The following is a 17,652-nucleotide window of genomic DNA, read 5'->3' as shown; positions in this document are numbered from 1 at the left end:
TCCCTGCAGATGTTTGGGAGCCACCATGTTGATGCTTGGAATCAATTTTGAGTCTTCTGCAAGAGCAGGCCAGTGCTCTTAACTTTTTTTTTTTTATTTTGTATTTATGTATATGAGTACACTGTAGCTCTCTTCAGACACACCTAAAGAGGGCATTGGATTCCATTACAGATGGTGGTGAGCCACCATATGATTGCTGGGAATTGAACTCAGGGTTTTTGTAAGAGCAGTCAGCACTCTTAAGCCCTGAGCTATGTCCCTTGCACACCCACCCCCCGACACCCACTCCTGCTATTAACTTTTGAGTCATCACCAGCCCTCATTCCTCTGTTCCATTAAACATCTTTCACTTCACAAGTAGCTTATGGTGAAATTTATAAGTTCAGAAATCAAGACTGGTGAGGCAGAAGAGTGAACGTGGAAAGCCTTTCTTTGCAGAACCTTACAGATCCAGGTGCTGGTATGCCATAGCCACTCCAGTGAAATCTGTGTGGCAAGCCCAAAAGCTTGGATGAATTCCTGAGGCAAAAAGTTTCATGGAAAATTAATCTCCTGGAGCCTTGGCATCCCATAGCATGATGTTCCTATAAACTTGTGTTTATAGGTGAATGGGTCTGTGTGCTTTCTTTCAGTATTGTTTTATTATCAGTGCCTCCAAGGAATGATTTGTCAAATACGTAAATTAGGTTGAACTTTGCTTCCTGGCCTTCACCAATGTCCTAGCCAGCCCTTGAGCCGGCCCTGGACTTGGGATTTCATAAGAATGTTACAGATTAAGACAGATTGCATCCAGTTTTGAAAAAGAGATAGTGAAAGAAATCAGGCATTACTATCTACTAAATAGAGTTAGAAATCTCAGGGCAAGCTTAGCAAATTAAGTTTAGAATTCTTATTATAGTTATATATGGCAGACTACATTACTTAATAGAAGAAAGTCCCCACAAAATCACCTTTAGAATAAGAGCCCAGTCACTCACATTTACAAGAATTTACAATGGTTTTGGAAGTAGGTAGGGATGTGGCTTAAGGAGCAACTAGAGTATTGCATTATTCATGAGAAGGTTAGCTAGAGCAGAACTCCCTAGCACATACTTTCACCAGCTCAGAAGCTTAGAATAGTTAGGTATTTACTAAGAGCTGGCTGGTGGTGGGCTAAACAATAAATCAGAATTAGAACTATGGCTTGGGCAAGAAACGACTTGCCTTGGGAACATAATGACCTCACAACTGGCTTTTAGGTATATAGCTGACCTTAGATAGAGATGACTTTGTCTCAGTTGTTACATTACCTAGTTCCTGTCAGTCTTTATGTATGCATTCTTCTGTTTTGTGTAAAGAGTCATTAAGCATCGGGTAACCTCAACGTACCTTGGGTGATGTGTCACCTAACTTCCTTATTTTCTTCTGTATCGTAAGTCTGATGCTTCCTTTGAGAAATTACATTCAGATCAACACTCTCCTGTGTTTGTATCTGTTTGTCACCCCTCTGACTCCTTCATGCCTGTGTACCAGGACCCTGATTCCCCCGACAGTTAAGGGGCCCCTGCGAGTTGAGGGGCTGAGTCCAGTCCACAGCACTTGTGATTTAACACAGCCAGGAAGGCACTGTACGGGTGAAGCATACATGGGCATGGGACAGCACAGGTCCCCATAGGTCACTGTCAGCTTCCTAAGATAGCCATTGGGATGTCTACAGACAAACCCTGTTAATGTGTTCAGTTTGCTAATGCCGCACTGGGGTGAGGCCCTCACTTCATCCAACGACTAGCATCGTGCCAGCAATCCATAACATGGTGTCCGGCTCCGAGCTCTCCTGCATCTACTCTGCCCTCATCCTGCAGGACAATGAGATGATGGTCATGGAAGTTAAGATCAATGCCCTCATTAAAGCAGCTGGTGTCAGCATTGAACCTTTCTGGCCTGGCTCCTTTGCAAAGACTCTGGCCAATGTCAACACTGGTACCCTAATCTGCAATGTTGGGGCTGCTGGGCCCACTCAAGCTGCTGGAGCTGCACCTTCTGGTGGTCCTGCTCCATCCACTGCTGCCGCCCCATCTGAGGAGAAGAAAGTGGAAGCAAAGAAGGAAGAGGCTGAGGAGTCCGAAGATGACAGGGGCTTTGGTCTTTTTGACTAAATTGCTTTTGTTAACTTGTCCAATAAAGAGCTGAACCTGTACCTGAATTGTACCTCCTGATACCTTTACACAAGAGTACAAACTTTAGTGCATAATGAACCTCTTAGATATTTTGCATATTACTGTAGTTTTGAGCATCTGAAAAAAATGCATACTGAGGGGAATATATGTCTATCAAGGATTTGCTAATATTCTTATGTAACACACTTATATCCAGTCACACAAGATTATTGATTCTGAAGAAACGAGTCTGTAAGGGTCAACAATCTATTCAAAAATTATGATGCCACTCTTGAGGAAGGATTGACTTTTCTGACTTGAAGCCTTGTTGCTTGGTATCTGTTACATGAACAAATTCATGCTGAAGAGAAATTCTGTAGCTAGGCTTTAAGAAACCTTAATAGGAATGAATGCATTCATGATTAAGTGTGTGTGTGTGTGTGTGTGTGTGTGTGTGTGTGTGTGTGTATGGTGTATGTGTGTATTTTAACAAGGATTTAGGCCAGGAGAGATATGTGCAAATTGGAACACAACTTTGTGGAATCTACTTTGGATATTTTTTTATGCTTCAAATATATTTTTCAAGTGTATTACTTCATACTTAAGTCTAAATAGTTGTTTTGTTCTCAGAACCGCAAATGATTGCAAGAGAATTTTCACAGTGCCTAAAGTTGGTTGATGCTGATATTTTATTTATTTATATTTCATGTAATCCCCTTTCCTGGTTTTCACCTCTGGAAGCCCCCTATCCCATCCTCCCTCCCTGTGCTTCTGTACAGGTGCTCCCACACACATCTACTCCTGCCTCCCCACCCGGACATTCCCCTACACTGGGGTATGGAGCCTTCACAGGACCAAGGGCCTCTCCTCTCATTGATACCTGATAAGGCCATCCTCTGCTATGTAGGCAGATGGAGCCTTGGATCCTTCCATGTGTACTCTTTGGATGGTGGTTTAGTCCCTGTAAGCTCTAGGGGGTCTGGTTGGTTGATATTGTTGTTCTTCCTATAGGTTGCGAACCCCTTCAGCTCCTTGAGTCTTGTCTCTAGCTCCTCCATCGGGAACCCAAGCTCAGTCCAATGCGTGGCTTCAAGCATCCACCTCCATATTTGTCAGGCTTTGGCAGAGCCTCTCAGGAGAGAGATATGTCAGGCTACTCTCAGCAAGCACTTCTTGGCATCCACATTAGTATCTGGGTTTGATGTCTGTATATGGGATGGATTCCCAGGTGGGTCAGTGTCTGGATGGCTTTTCTGTCATTCTCTGCTCCACAGCTCAGAATAACCAAGATATAATTTGCAGTACACATGAAGCTCAAGAATAAGGAAGATCAAAGTGTGGATGCTTTAGTCCTACCTAGATTGGGGAACAAAATATTCATGGGAGGAAATATGGACATTTATTATATAGTGATCAAGGTCAGGTTGTTCGATTTGCACCCTATAGACATTTCACTCTGAGCCTTCTAACAGATGTTCAAAAATGGTTAGGAATTACATCAAAATATTGTCCTTTTTACAAACATATGGTCATCCCAACATGGAGGAAAACAAAACAATTTCAATACTAAATCTTAGGTACAAATGAAAATTATATACTGTTATCTTTGTGGGTTTTTTTTTTAGGAAAATGGTTATGTAAGAAATGAGTCTTATAATATCTGTATTATGTAAACCTTCCATCTACCTAAGAGCCTAGATATGCAGTCTCCAGTCCATATTTAACTTGTTCAAAGCATAATCTGGGAACTCAACCTAAAAGAAACTTAAGACTGACAGCATATGTTGAATTCAGATTTATGCTAGGCTGATTAGTCTGTCATGAATGCACACAATCCCTAAAGCAACTTTTCTTAATTCATCTTATGCTTGTGTATGCAGTGATTTCACTCTGGCAACGTATATTATTTCCATCAGCTTTATCTGCAGCCCCTTTAAAAAAAGAAATATTTACAAAAATGTTTCTGGGGTGGCTGGAGAGATGGCTCAGTGGTTAAGAGCACAGACTGCTCTTCCAGAGGTCCCGAGTTCAACTCCCAGCAACCACATGGTGACTCACAACCATCTGTAATGGGATCTGATGCCCTCTTCCGGTGTGTCTGAAGACAGCTTCAGTGTACTCATAAAAAAAATGAAATAAAATTTGCCAGGCATGGTGTTACACGCCTTTAATCCCAGCACGCGGGAGGCAGAGGCAGGAAGATTTCTGAGTTCGAGGCCTACCTGGTCTACAGAATGAGTTCCAGGATAGCCAGGGCTACACAGAGAAACCCTGTCTCGAAAAACAAAAAAACAAAAACAAAAACCAAAAATGTTTCTGAGATAAGCTGTGGTGGCTCAGGTCACCTTGATCACAGTCTGTGCCCCTTGTTACAATTACATTGCTTTTTCTCATGATTAAACTTCTCAAATTCTTGAGGGAAAAGTTCCTACCAAAACTAAGTTGTTGTACCTTGGGGATTTTTCAATTATATTGTCTTGGTATTGATCTTTCAATTTTGTTATCTTTATGCATCTCTGATTTGACCTTTTACTTGTATCTATTCCTAATGTTTCCCAGTCATGAAAAATTTCATTCCTTTGATCAGCTACTTTCATACATGTGTCTGTTTAGAGCAACATCTCCTGTAGCTCAGCCTTTCATCAAGCTCTATAATTAAGAATTGCTGTCATAGGTTTTACTGTTGTGAACAGAAAGGTGACCAAGGCAACTCTTATAAGGACAAAAGAATATTTCAATGGGGATGGCTAACAGGTTCAGTCCATTATCATCAATATGGAGACATGGCAGGATCTAGGAAACCTCTCACACTCCAGGTTTATAAGACTTTCTAGAGGTTTCTCTCCAATCTCCAAATTCTACTGCTCCATATTTCCATTCATTCTTCTGGCCCTCTGGGCTCTCTCTTGTCTCCTACCCATAACTCATCCTGCTCCCCATTTTCCCTCCCTCTCACTTCTCCCACTTAAGTTCCTCCCTCATTCTACCTCCATTGATAACTTAGGCAGAGAAGAAATAAAAGAACAAGTTCATTTTGTTAAAATAACTTTTGAGATTACAATTAAATCATTTCAATCTCTTCAGTCCTCCCTAATCTTGAATATTAAACCCTGGAACAAAAGACCAAGGTGCCTAATTAACAAATCAAATCAGTCCTTGATTCCAGGTTCTCCAAACAGTCCTCTATCCCTACCTATTACAGTGCATTGCTGTCCTTTCCAGACCCCTAGCACAGAGGCTGGGCAAACGTCCTCCCAGCTGCTCTTCCTCATGTAATGCATCCATTTGGCTACCTGGTCTTTTTACTGATCATTTACCCTCCTGGCCTCTTGGTCTGGCTTGGCCTCCTCCCTCTCCTCATGAGGCTCATGGTTTTGTCCAATGTAGACTGTTTCTGTGTCTGGCTATTTTCTTTCTTTTGATAAGAAACATTCTACTTCACCATACTTAGGAAAAGCCATATCCTTTCCTTTTTATTTCGTTTCTTTTTTTTCCCCATAGGTTTACTGTTTATTCATTGTTAAATGTTACAGAGTTCTTACACTGTAGGAACCATGCCTGAGAATCCAAAGAAAGAAATGGTGCAATGGACAGCCTCATCCACCCAGACAGTGTATTAAAACTTGATTCATATGCATTTTGATAATTTCACAATCTTAAAAAATAACAAGACTTGGAATTTACATCTGCTGCAGGTCTTCAGCATTCCAGTACAGTATGCCATTAAACAAACCTCATCTTGTTTCTGTTCACGTCTTAAACCATAAACCCAAACAGAATGTGTGTTTGTGTGTCACACTGGGGTAAAGAATACTTTAAGGGAAGTTTGTGGCTCAAGGTGTTAGATTATTTGTTAAGGTTTCTGGTGCCCAAATGAACTCTTCAGTTTAACTAAGAATCTCAAGTCTCTAATCACCCCACCTCCTCCTGGCTGGTTCAGATCATGCCAACACTATTGCCCAGAAGTGGCATACAGTCTTGTAGGAGACACTGGCCTCCACCTCCTGCTTCCCACACTGCTGCCCTAAATCCACTAAACATGCTCTCAAGCTGGGAAAACATACATGTCCTGTTCTACTCCTGTTAGTAGTGAGCAAGGCTGAACTGTGTTTGGCAAAGGGATTCGTTTACAGAGAGAAACCCAGGCACTACTATCATATCACATAGTCATATGCCAGCATAGAGTATGTGTACTGAACTATATGTAGTGACAGAGTAGGTAACCGACAGGCTAGTTCATTAGGTAGAAAGAAATTTAGCAGTAACCTCTTCTAAGAGCCAAGTACTACTAGATAGTTAAATTGAAATTACGAACAACAGAAATGCTACATTACTGGCTATTCTCCTGTGTCTCCAAGTTATTACCAAACACATTCCGAAGGTGAATGTCAAGAGCTGGCTAAACAATGAATGAACCTATAGAATACTCCATAACCTTCACATTTGGGGCACACACAAGGATTTATCAGACACCATGCCAGATTCTTGCGCAACTTGGGTGTTTTGCTCCTGTTGTTTTGAACTGTTAAAAGCCAGGTCAGTGAAACCCTCTCCTCCTGAGCAGACGCAGCACTCTGTCCACAGCAGTGAGCAGTGGCCACACTCAGTCCACAGCAGTGAGCAGACACCATACTCTGTCCACAGCAGTTCAATTAGACCTGATTAGGAGGCTTGAGCAGCACCTGGAGTGCAGCGGATCCGCTGTCCTTTATATGCATCAAAGGCTATCTGGTTCCACCTAAGGATTGGCAAATTCATAGGGCACTTCACAATTCCAATGCTTCTTTCAGACTATTTCTCCACATAATATGCCCTTAAAGAACTTATTCCAAGTCAAAGCAAGGCCTTAATGTGGAACCGTACAAGCATTATCTGAATGAAAAATTATTCAAAGAAATAAGACTATCCCCCATTTGGTGGAACCGAGTTTGGTTGAATTAAATCCACAGTTACCTCATACAACTAAAAACTTAAATTATAAATCATAAGCCCCACACAGATGATCCAAACACATCATTTCTGACAGAGACTTGTTCCAGGGAGTCTAACATAGCCACAGCCTACAGAGTATGCCTTAGGTTGCACAGAACAGGTTAATTAAGGTCACTTACCTCTTCATCATTTACAGCGGATCAGAACCCAGATGGCTGACTTCTGAAGGCTTTCTGACAGGAATCCAGTAGAGTTCGTTTCAAGGTTCACACAGACACTAGTAGCTGTAACCTTATATAGATGTTATCCACATGAAAACTACAACTAAGGGCAGCAAATCTGAGGTAGTCAACCTTGCGAAGACTCAATATCTGAACATAAAGATGTTTGAATGACCACTGGCTGCAGGTTTGGTTTTATACGCAGAGCAACTGTGCAAACACTGTTGAATCTAATTCACAAATATTTAAGACAATGAAACACCCCTAAATCCAACACACATCAAGATCAGTCGTGACTCTTGAACTTCCATAGTGCAACAGGGACAGTTACTGGACTTGAGGTCTTCAATTAGTCACTTTAGATCCAGAAATCAAAATGATGAATGGCTGTTCTTGGTGGTTAGCTGTGGTCTAGTTACCTTGGATGGCTTAGCAAAGACCATTCCTTACCTATACTGTGTGTGGCTGTACTTCTGATTCTCAAGCATAGCATACTGGTTGTCTAGCTGAAGTTTAAGGGCCTGGTTTTTTGAAACCTCCTCCCTATCTCTATTTTTGTGTCTTACTACTTCAAAGCTCTTCTCCATTTCTTTATCCTTCCGGCTCTCTACATCCTTGGCAGTGGACTGCAGGGATGGGAACTGTGTGTCACTGTATATTTCCGGTGGTCCTTGTGGCATTTTCCTTGTGGTTAGCCTTGCCTCAGGAGGCCTAAATACACCACTGGGCATTGCTGGCTCCGGGGTTTCTGTAACTGTTACTGGAGCAGGAGGCGCTTGTACCAGAACGGTTTTATTCCAGGGACCTGAAGATTTTTCTGCTCCACTGCCACCTCCACCTTCTTCCCAATTATCTCCTGGATCTTCTCTCTTCTCTTTATCATCATCTTCCTTTTCACTCATTTGCATTGCCTGAACTCTTAATCCGCTGTAATCAACCTCTCCTTGCTCAAATTCTTTCCACTCATTTCCATCCTTCGTTATAGCCTTGCAGGCGGGGCCCACACTCCCGCCATCTCTGGACCTAGCACCAGAGCCCCAGCTCCCGCCATCGCCCGGCCTGGAGCTCGCCGCCGCGCTGCTCCCGCCCGTGCCGCTCGCGGCGTTGGCCGCCCGACTGCTCAGTTCCTTCTTCTTCTTGTCCCTCTGGGCGAAGAAGTCTTCCAGGGTGCGCTCCTCGGTCTAGGCCAAGGCCGCGGTCCGGATGGGTGGGGCCCGCGGAGGGCGCGGCGCTCGCGGCTCCGAGTTCTGGGTCGAGGCCGGCCGAGCTTTCAGGCAGCCGGGTGCGGGGTCGCCGAGGCGCGGGCGGCAGGGCGGCCGGCTCCCCAGTGCTCTGTTGCTATGCTCCTTGCCAGGAACCTCGAGCATGGAGCAGGGTCGCGCCCGCCCCGCTGCCTGAGGGACAAGGAAGGCGCGCCCCGGCGAGCGCTCAGCTAAGGATGGCGCCTGAGGAAGACGCGCGGGCCTGAGGAAGGGAGGGAGGACTAGGAGGGAAGGAGGGCGGGAAACCAGCAGAGAGAGGCAATGCCTTGCCTGCACACTCGGTTCTGCCAGCTGCTGTGGGCGCGCTGAAGGAGGCGGGCGGCGGGATGAAAAGGGGGCGGTCCTTCCGGGAGAGCCAATCAGATGTTATTTCATTTCTTTTTCATTTACCTTGCATTAAATACACAGTGCTTTCAAATTCATGGCCACTCTTTGCCTTAGTAGTTGTTACCATTTGACATTGACTGAAGTTACTCTGCAGGACTTCTCTACTTAGGTAGAGATTGCAGCAGTGGGCATCGAGTGTGGAACAGAATATGTACACAAAGTACCTTGTGCTTTGTAAGAGGAACAGGAAGTTCTCTTGGAGACAAGAAAATTCTCCTAAAATAAATATTTCCCATACTAGGGCTCTGTCTGTCCCTAGGGTGGCAGTGCAGAGCTAGTAATGCCCCAGCTGTCTGAGTCATTTGATCTCTTGAATCCCCCTAATAGAGGATCTACTGCTGTCCTGTGGCCAAGCTTCATGGTACAAGTTAATGAGGGACTCTGAGCAGGCCTAACAATGTGGAGTACCAGGGTGTGGTTGCTTCAGTGTTCTTTCTAGGAGAACTCTGATGAAGTTGTAGCGAACTGTGAGGAAGCCTTCATGCCATGCCATGATGAATTTAGGAGCCAATGTGCATAGGAAAGAAGGAGCAGGACTGCTGAGCTATGAAAGTCTAATCTGCTGGGACTCAGACCAACTATGAATAGATTGTGAAGCTGTTGGCCCATGTGTGAAAGGACTGAGGTAGCAAACACACTCCATTTTGCTATTTAGACTCGATTTTAAGGTTTTTATCTTCACAATGACTTTCCTGGACCCTTGAGTTCTGGGGAAAAAAACATGGTATATGCCTGGAAGTCAGAAAATATACATAACAGCCATGGCCAACTGAAAATAATGGGATGGGATCAGGAAACATGAGCCATTTCCAGGTCATGGTGCTCCTTTTGGATGGGTGTTCCTTCCTTGTAGTTAGACCAGGTGCTATAAACCAATCAGCTTAAAGGCCAATATTCCTTTACACTCTTACCCAATCACATAATGTTAAAGCTTGGAAAATCCCCTTATGTTTTTCTTTTTGCCTTTTTCTTTTCTTTTTTATTTTTTCCTTTATAAATCACATTACTCAAGGGATTTCTCTCTTATCGAGTTGTATCAGGAATTATTGTGGCCCAAGCTGGAGCTTCAATTAAAACTCTCCTGGCATGCATCAGAGTTGTGGTCCCTGGTGGTCTCTTTGGGGACCTTGAGATCCTGGCACAGTTGCATCTTCAGCCTTTTACAAAAATGATTCTGTGACATACTGTGTTCACACAGGTCACCTTGATGACAGTCTTATTCTCCAAGGCAATGATTTTGATTTTTTTTCCTGATTAAACTGCTTTAGTTAAAAGACTATAGCACAATGACTGCTCTTCCAAAGGTCCTGAGTTCAACTACCAGCAACAACATGGTGGCTCACAACCATCCGTAACGAGATCTGGCGCCCTCTTCTGGAGTGTCTGAAGACAGGTACAGTGTACTTACATATAATTAATGAATGAATTAAGACTATAGCACAACATAGTTTTAAAACTGCACATTTCGCCGGGCAGTGGTGGTGCACACCTTCAATCCCAGAACTTGGGAGACAGAGGCAGGCAGAGTTCTGAGTTCGAGGCCAGCCTGGTCTTCAGAGTGAGTTCCAGGACAGTCAGGGCTACACAGCGAAACACTGTCTCGAAAACCAAAAAAAAAAAACAAAAACAAAAAACCCTGTAAATTTCAGTTGTGTGTTTAATTGTTCCTTGTGACCCCCACCGAGACCCTTGGGGTGGTGGTAAGAAGGCACAGAATCAAAGAAACAGACTCTGGGAGTCAGGCAAGTAGCAAAAGCAGACTCCTTTATTGCAGGTATGGGGCAAACTTTTCTAGTCCCCTCCCAGCCTGATCAAATATCAGGGGTCTCTAGCCATGCTGGCAGATTAAAAAGTTAGCTAAGGAATGTTATCAAAGACATTTCGAAAATATCTAGGGCTGGCGAGATGGCTCAGTGGTTAAGAGTGCCAACTGCTCTTCTGAAGGTCCCAAGTTCAAATCCCAGCAACCACATGGTGGCTCACAACCATCCATAACGAAAACTGATGCCCTCTTCTGGAGTGTCTGAGGACAGCTACAGTGTACTTACATATAATAAATAAATAAATCTTTTTTTTTTAAAAAGGAAAATATCTAGGCTATCAATAAACAAGATACAGCAGAGGTTGACAATTTAGCTCTATATCAAGGAGCCCTGCTGATAAGGCACCAACAGCCTTAGCACTAAGGTGTTTGAATGATCCACCCATTTAGACTGATCAATGATGTATGACAAAAGAAAACCAACTGGCAATAGAACAGCTAGTCCAGGAGCAGCTGGAGGCTCAGCCTATAGAGGAATCCACCAGCCCTTGGGATTCTCAGGTAGTTGTCATTTTAAAAAAATATGGAAAATGGAGGTTGTTGAGAGATCTCAGAGCAATTACTAAGATTATTCACCCAATGGATTCCTTGCAGCCTGGAATCCCATTGCCTTCTTGTCTAAGGAATGGCCTATCATAGTGATTAATCTAAAAGATTGCTTTTTCACAATTCCTCTACATGAATGTGATAAGGAGAAGTTTGTTTCCTCAGTACCTACCTTTACTAGAGGTAGCCCAATAAAAAGACATCATTGTAATACCCTTCCACAAGGAATGTTAAAAACCCTGCATGTGTCAATATTTTGTACAACAGCGATTATACATGATTCACAAACAATTTCCCCAATCTATTATCTGTCATTATATAGATGACATTCTATTGCCTAATTCAGATATAAATATCCTGGAATGTTTGATGAAGTTGAAAAAAACAAATCTTGCCTTTCTGAGGATTTAAAATCGCCCCTGAAAAAATACAAAGAGTGGATTCGATTAATTATGTAGGATATAGAATAAGTCTGCAAAAGGTTAGGCCACTTAAGATGCAAATCAGGAAAGATCAATGAAGGACTCTTAGTGATTTTCAGGAGTTATTGGGAGATACTAACTGGCTGTGGTCTACAATTGGCTTGGCTACTCAAGTGCTAAGCAATGTATTTCAAACTTTACAAGGTGATAAAGACATAAATAGCCTGAGGAAATTACCAGCCAAGACTGAGAAGGACTTAGCTCTGGTAGAAACGAAATTGCAGGATACACAACTAGTTTGTATTGTTCCAAAATGGCCTGCATCTTAGTTATCTTACCTTAACTCATTCCCCTGCAAGAATTCTCATGCAGAAGGAAGATTATATATTAGAGTTGATATTTTTAAAACATAAACAGAGTAAGAAATTAAAATCCTACATGGAGATGGTCTCTGAATTGTTACTAAAAAGAAAAAGGCGACTTCAAAAATTAGTTGGAATGGATCCAGTTGAAATCGTAGTTCCTCTATTAATGCAGATAATGCCTCACTATGGACACAACATGAATGTTGGTAAAACGCATGCAGTAATTTCTTGGAGTAATTAACAACAGATAATTATGTGCAATACTCATGGTGTTCTCAGATTTTCAAGAGTCTTAATATAGTAACTGACTCTCAGTATACAGAAAGGGTTGTTTTACACAGAGACTGCTGATCTTATTTAGGATGATTCTGAATTGACTTCACTATTTATTCAACTACAACAAATTATCAGAAATAAGAGTAATTGACTATATATAAGACATATAAGATCCCATACAGGTCTGCCAGGCTCTCTGGCACAGGGTAATAATGAAATTGGCCAGTTATTGATAGGATTTGTACTAGAGGCTTCAGAATTAAAAAAAAAAAAAACAACACCACCATATTAACAGCACAGGTTAAAAGAAAGAATAATCTATCACAAGAAAAGGCTATCACCTGTCCTGATGTCTCTCTCATATAGTATTAGAAGTTCTTTTTTTTTTTTTTTTTTTTTTTTGATTTTCGAGACAGGGTTTCTCTTTATAGCTCTGGCTTTCCTGGAGCTCACTTTGTAGACCAGGCTGGCCTCGAACTCAGAAATCCGCCTGCCTCTGCCTCCCGAGTGCTGGGATTAAAGGCGTGCGCCACCACGCCCGGCAGTATTAGAAGTTCTAGTTCAAGCATTAAGGCAACTAAAAGAAATCAAGGGGATACAACTTGGAAAGAAAGAAATGGTGATTTTTCCATTTTCAAATTCTATCACAGTATGTATAAGTGAGCCAAAAAAATTCTACAAAAAATTACTTTGATAAACATTATAGCAAAGTGTCTGCATGCACAATTGACTTGAAGAAATCATTAGCTCTGCTACACAAAAGGTGATCAACAGGTAGAAAAAGAAGTTAGGGAAACAGACAGTTTATATTTGCCACAAACAAAATAAAATACATTCAATTTTTTCTAACTCATAAAGTGGAAAACTGCATGACAAGAAATTCAAGTATCTGAAAAAAGAAACAGGAAGATCAGAAGGTGGAAAGGTCTCCTTTGCTCATGTATCAATGGGATAAGCACATGAATATGTCCATCTTACTAAAAAGCAATCTAGAGATTCAGTGCAATTCCCATCAAAATTCTAGCACAATTCTTCACAGATCTTGAAAGAAAAATTCTCAACTTCATATGGAAAAGCAAAAAAAAAACACAGGAAAGATAAAATATTCCTGAACAACTTAAAGAACTTCTGGAGGTATCAATATCTGCAACTTTAACCTGTACAGCAGAAAAATAGTAATAAAAATTTACATGGAACTGGTATAGAATTAGATAGGTGGATCAATGGAATTCAATAGAACACCCATTAATAAACCCACTCACCTACAGACACTTAATTTTTGGCAAAGAAGCTAAAGCTGTACACTGAAAGGTGAGAGCATCTTCTACAAATGATGATGGTTTAACTGGACATCTTCATGTAGAAAAATTCATATAGATCAATATTTATCACCCTGCATATCACTTAAGTCCAAATGAATCCAAAACCTCATTATAAATCTATACACACTTTATCTAATAGAACAAAAAGTGGAAAATAACCTTGATCTTGTTGGAATAGGAAACAACTTCCTAAACAGGACACCCATGGCTCTGACACTAAGGTCAAGAATTAATAAATGGAACCTCATAAATGTGAAACCCTTCTGTAAGTCAAAAGACATCATCTTCAGGATACCTATAGATTAGACAAAGATCTTCACTAGTTCTCCATCCAATAAACAAGGATTCCTGCTTCTAAGTGGAACGAGGGGAGACTTGAGTGAGGGGTAACTGGGAGAAGAGGAAGAGCTGATATTGGGATCTAATATGAATAAATAACTTCAGTTAAAAAGATACATATGAAGAATAGGAAGACATTCATATACATGGAAAATAGAAACATGATATGTGAATATGTATATACTGCTTGCACCTTGAAATGAGGAGCATCTAAAGAATTCTCTAAATATTTGAGACCAAAAAAATATAGAAAAATGAATTGTCCTATTTTAGAATACATTACAATTATAACAATTAGCGTTTAATGTTTATTAACATATACAGAGATATGAATAAAATGGTGATCTCATCATTCATATGCACAGTTCAGTAAATTATAAAGTCCCTAATATTTATTCTTATATAGAAAGTCAATTACATGGTCATTAGGAAAATCTTGAAAATAATAAATGAAGAATAGGAAAATAATATTTAAAATAGTTTCATACAGAATTGACTATAGAGAATAGAAGAAAAAAAAGTGCCATATTTTTTCCATACATTTTCAATGATTTTTTTTTTTAATTTTAGCTGAGGTTTACCTCTTTACAGAGCATATGTGTATACACTCTGTGCTGTTGCTAACTGGACTCAGATACAGGCATCAGATGTCCCAAACTGACATTTAGGATGATTGTCAGCCACCACGGGGGTTGGGTATTGAACCAGTTTTCTATTTAAAAGAAAGCAACTCTATTAACTGGTACATCATCACAACAGCCCTCCAAGAGAATATGCCCATGTCAATCCTAGTCTCCTGGAGCCTGATCGTCCCTTTCTCAAAACCTGAAGAATACCTGGAACTTTGTGATAGTCTCCTTTCACTGCACAAACCAAAACCAATCAACAGGCCAGGCGGTGGTGGACCACGCTTTTAATCCCAGCACTTGGGAGGCAGAGGCAGGCGGATCTCTGAGTTTGAGGCCAGCCTGGTCTACAAAGTAGTTCCAGGACAGCTAGGACTACACAGAGAAACCCTGTCTCAAAAAACAAAAAACAAAACAAACAAACAAAAACAATCAACAGCGCAGTACCTTAGCCCTGTGTGCATGAGAACAATGCACTTCTTTGGATGGAGACAAAAGACAGAATTTTTCTCATAGTTACCTGATGAGTATTATTTAAAAATTGATATCTATTGTTATATTAATCTATAATGTATTTTCAAACTATAAAACATTGTGACCTATTATCACACAAGATCATACATAAGGTATTTTTTTCAGAAGCTAAGGTATAACATTAATAAATCAGTATATGAGGACAAATTAATGAATGCTGTGTTTATATCAGACAGTTCATTTATGTCAGGTACATAATTAATACAGAGTGTTTTGTTGCTTAATAAATATTTATATAATGATAAATGTAAAGACAGCTAAAACTTAAAAAAATATTGCTAAAATATTGTTTAAGGTTCAGTCAAAACTCCAGTGGTCTGTATGGGACGAATACCTAAAAAGCTCCCAGTGGATGTACAATCTCCAATGGCAAAAATCTTGACTAGCACAGTGATTAAGTAGCAGAGTTAAAAAACATGGATTGATGTGAATTGTATCAGCTTTGAACCTGCCACCAGAGAAATACAACCATGTTTGCAACCAACAAGCCCATTCTCTCAGAAATTATTATGTAAGTATCAGGCAACAATAAGATGAATTAAAAAAAATCAGGATTACCCACACTTACATGGTCAGCAATTTAACAACACAGTTATGAAATGCACACTAGGATTTGAAGATCAGTGTTCTTATGAGCAGCAGAGTAAGGTGTTTCATCATGGTCCAGTGCCTGTCCGTCCACTAGCCTAGTAGCTACTGTGACCTTGGAGTTTCCGAGTCTTCTTGTTTGGAGTTCCTACCACTGCTCTGGTGACTGAAAATTTCCACAAGACTTAACATGGGGAAAACTGCAGAGGAAGGGAATTTTCACATGGCTGTGAGACCTAAGGCAGTGTTCTCTAGTCCTAGTTCCACAACATGCAGCTCCAGACTCCTTCTGACAGGGATGGGCTGCTGATCCCACTCTCTTCCTTCAGGCCCTCAGTCCCTCTTCTGAGTTCTCCTGTAACAAAATCAATTACGACCAAGGAATAACTCTTTCCACCTGCTCCATGTGTTTCCCATCCCCAGGCTGTCCCATCAGTTGTCCTGAAGCTGAAGAGAAATTACCTTTCCCTGCAAGGTACTGACATAGACCTAGTGGGTTCCTTAAAATCTAGCCACTGGAAGGTCTTCTAGAAATGCCCATCAGGCTCCTATAGTGTGGCTCTTATTATTTATCTTACCATGCTCTTCCACAAATAGTTGATGTTCCAAATCCAGTGAGCTTCAGTCTCCATGTTCTTCAAATATGATATGGTTAATTATCCTGAGCCAAGGACTTGCATCTTTATCAATCTACACATGCTGTCTTCCACATAACTCAAACAGTGAATCAACCTGGACCTATTTTGTCAACCATCACCATATGCTTGCAGTACCATAGATAAGAAGTGTGTGTATAAATGGTTATAGAATGAATATTGTGTGAGGGGTACAAGGTAAGATGTGTCTTCATTGTGTACTTCTAGAAATTTTTCCATGAACCTGGAAGTCACTTCAGATCTGGGTAATGATCTCTCAGTCATTAAGCAGTGAGGCCTAAATCCACTGAACATGTGCAATGAGAATGAAGAGAGACTGTCCAACTGGTTGCAATTTCCAGACTGTTAAGAGCTACTCAAGCCACCTAATTTTCATTTGCCTGGTATGTGAGTTTCAACATCCCTGCTTAAGCAATTGGCAGAAAATACTAATGATCATCTGAAATCAAGGGCCACTATTCCTTCTTCTCGTACGTAGATTCTACTAACGAGGAGGTCCTGTTTCATCGAATTGCAATATTGAGACCAATGAAATGTTATCATTCAGTAGTTTCACACAAGTTGAACAATTTCCTTGTTTTTTTTTTTAAACTCAAGGAAAATATATGGAGTGATATGGATTTGTTCCTTGTACCATTTGATTTTTTCTTAGATCCTAATTTACTGAAACTTCCTGAATTGAGGATAAATATTCTAATATAATACTTGAACTTGGAGTAAAAGTATTTCTTTCAGTACTTCCCAGTGTATTTCCAGGATGGTTTGATTTGTAAACTGTTCATGAGTATGCACCTCATCTACTATAAAAACAATTGTTCTCTAAGAATTACAGATTCATATTTGTATAAATGAACTCATACATGAAATTAAGATGAAGATAATAATAGTAAATTCTTGAGTTTTGGTTCAGAATGTATATTCTGAGATGTGTAAAATATTAGCATTCTGTAGATGATTTAAGAAAGAATGGAAATCTATTTCATTCCTTAGGGTAGAGTGGAGTATTAAGGCACAACAGGACCAGACACCACAATGTCTTGTAATATGTGTCAATGGGCAGCGTTTTTCTGAGACGTATAGGACTTTTGTTCAATAAATGGGAAATAATGACTTCAGAACCATGCAGAGACACAGCAAAGTCTGGATAGGTATCCTTGAAATCTATGAAGCCATGTTTTCATTTATTTTTGTAGATTATTCCCTCATACTTCCTTGAACT

General features: G+C 40.7%; 1 protein-coding gene and 1 pseudogene across 3 annotated transcripts; one reads left to right on the top strand and one right to left on the bottom strand.

Moving 5' to 3' along the window:
* The first annotated feature begins 1,790 nt into the window (after positions 1 to 1,790).
* Positions 1,791 to 2,135, top strand: LOC147004073 (large ribosomal subunit protein P1-like). 3 transcript variants are annotated; one of them, XM_085838354.1, is made up of 2 exons: positions 1,791 to 1,865; positions 1,938 to 2,135. In XM_085838354.1, exons 1-2 carry the CDS (start codon positions 1,791 to 1,793, stop codon positions 2,133 to 2,135), a joined length of 273 nt encoding a protein of 90 aa, XP_085694480.1. The 3 variants fall into 3 exon arrangements, with proteins under 3 accessions (XP_085694480.1, XP_085694479.1, XP_085694478.1); XM_085838353.1 differs by having other exon boundaries at positions 1,791 to 1,965; positions 2,032 to 2,135; XM_085838352.1 differs by having other exon boundaries at positions 1,791 to 2,135.
* Positions 2,136 to 6,797: 4,662 nt separating this feature from the next.
* Positions 6,798 to 8,240, bottom strand: LOC147004072 (protein CDV3 pseudogene; annotated as a pseudogene).
* Between the last annotated feature and the right edge of the window lie 9,412 nt (positions 8,241 to 17,652).

This window comes from Mus caroli, unplaced genomic scaffold, assembly GCF_978045245.1.
Source record: "Mus caroli unplaced genomic scaffold, Mus_caroli_1 scaffold_6, whole genome shotgun sequence".
Lineage (NCBI taxonomy): Eukaryota > Metazoa > Chordata > Mammalia > Rodentia > Muridae > Mus > Mus caroli.
This window is presented reverse-complemented; position numbering and strand designations above follow the sequence as displayed.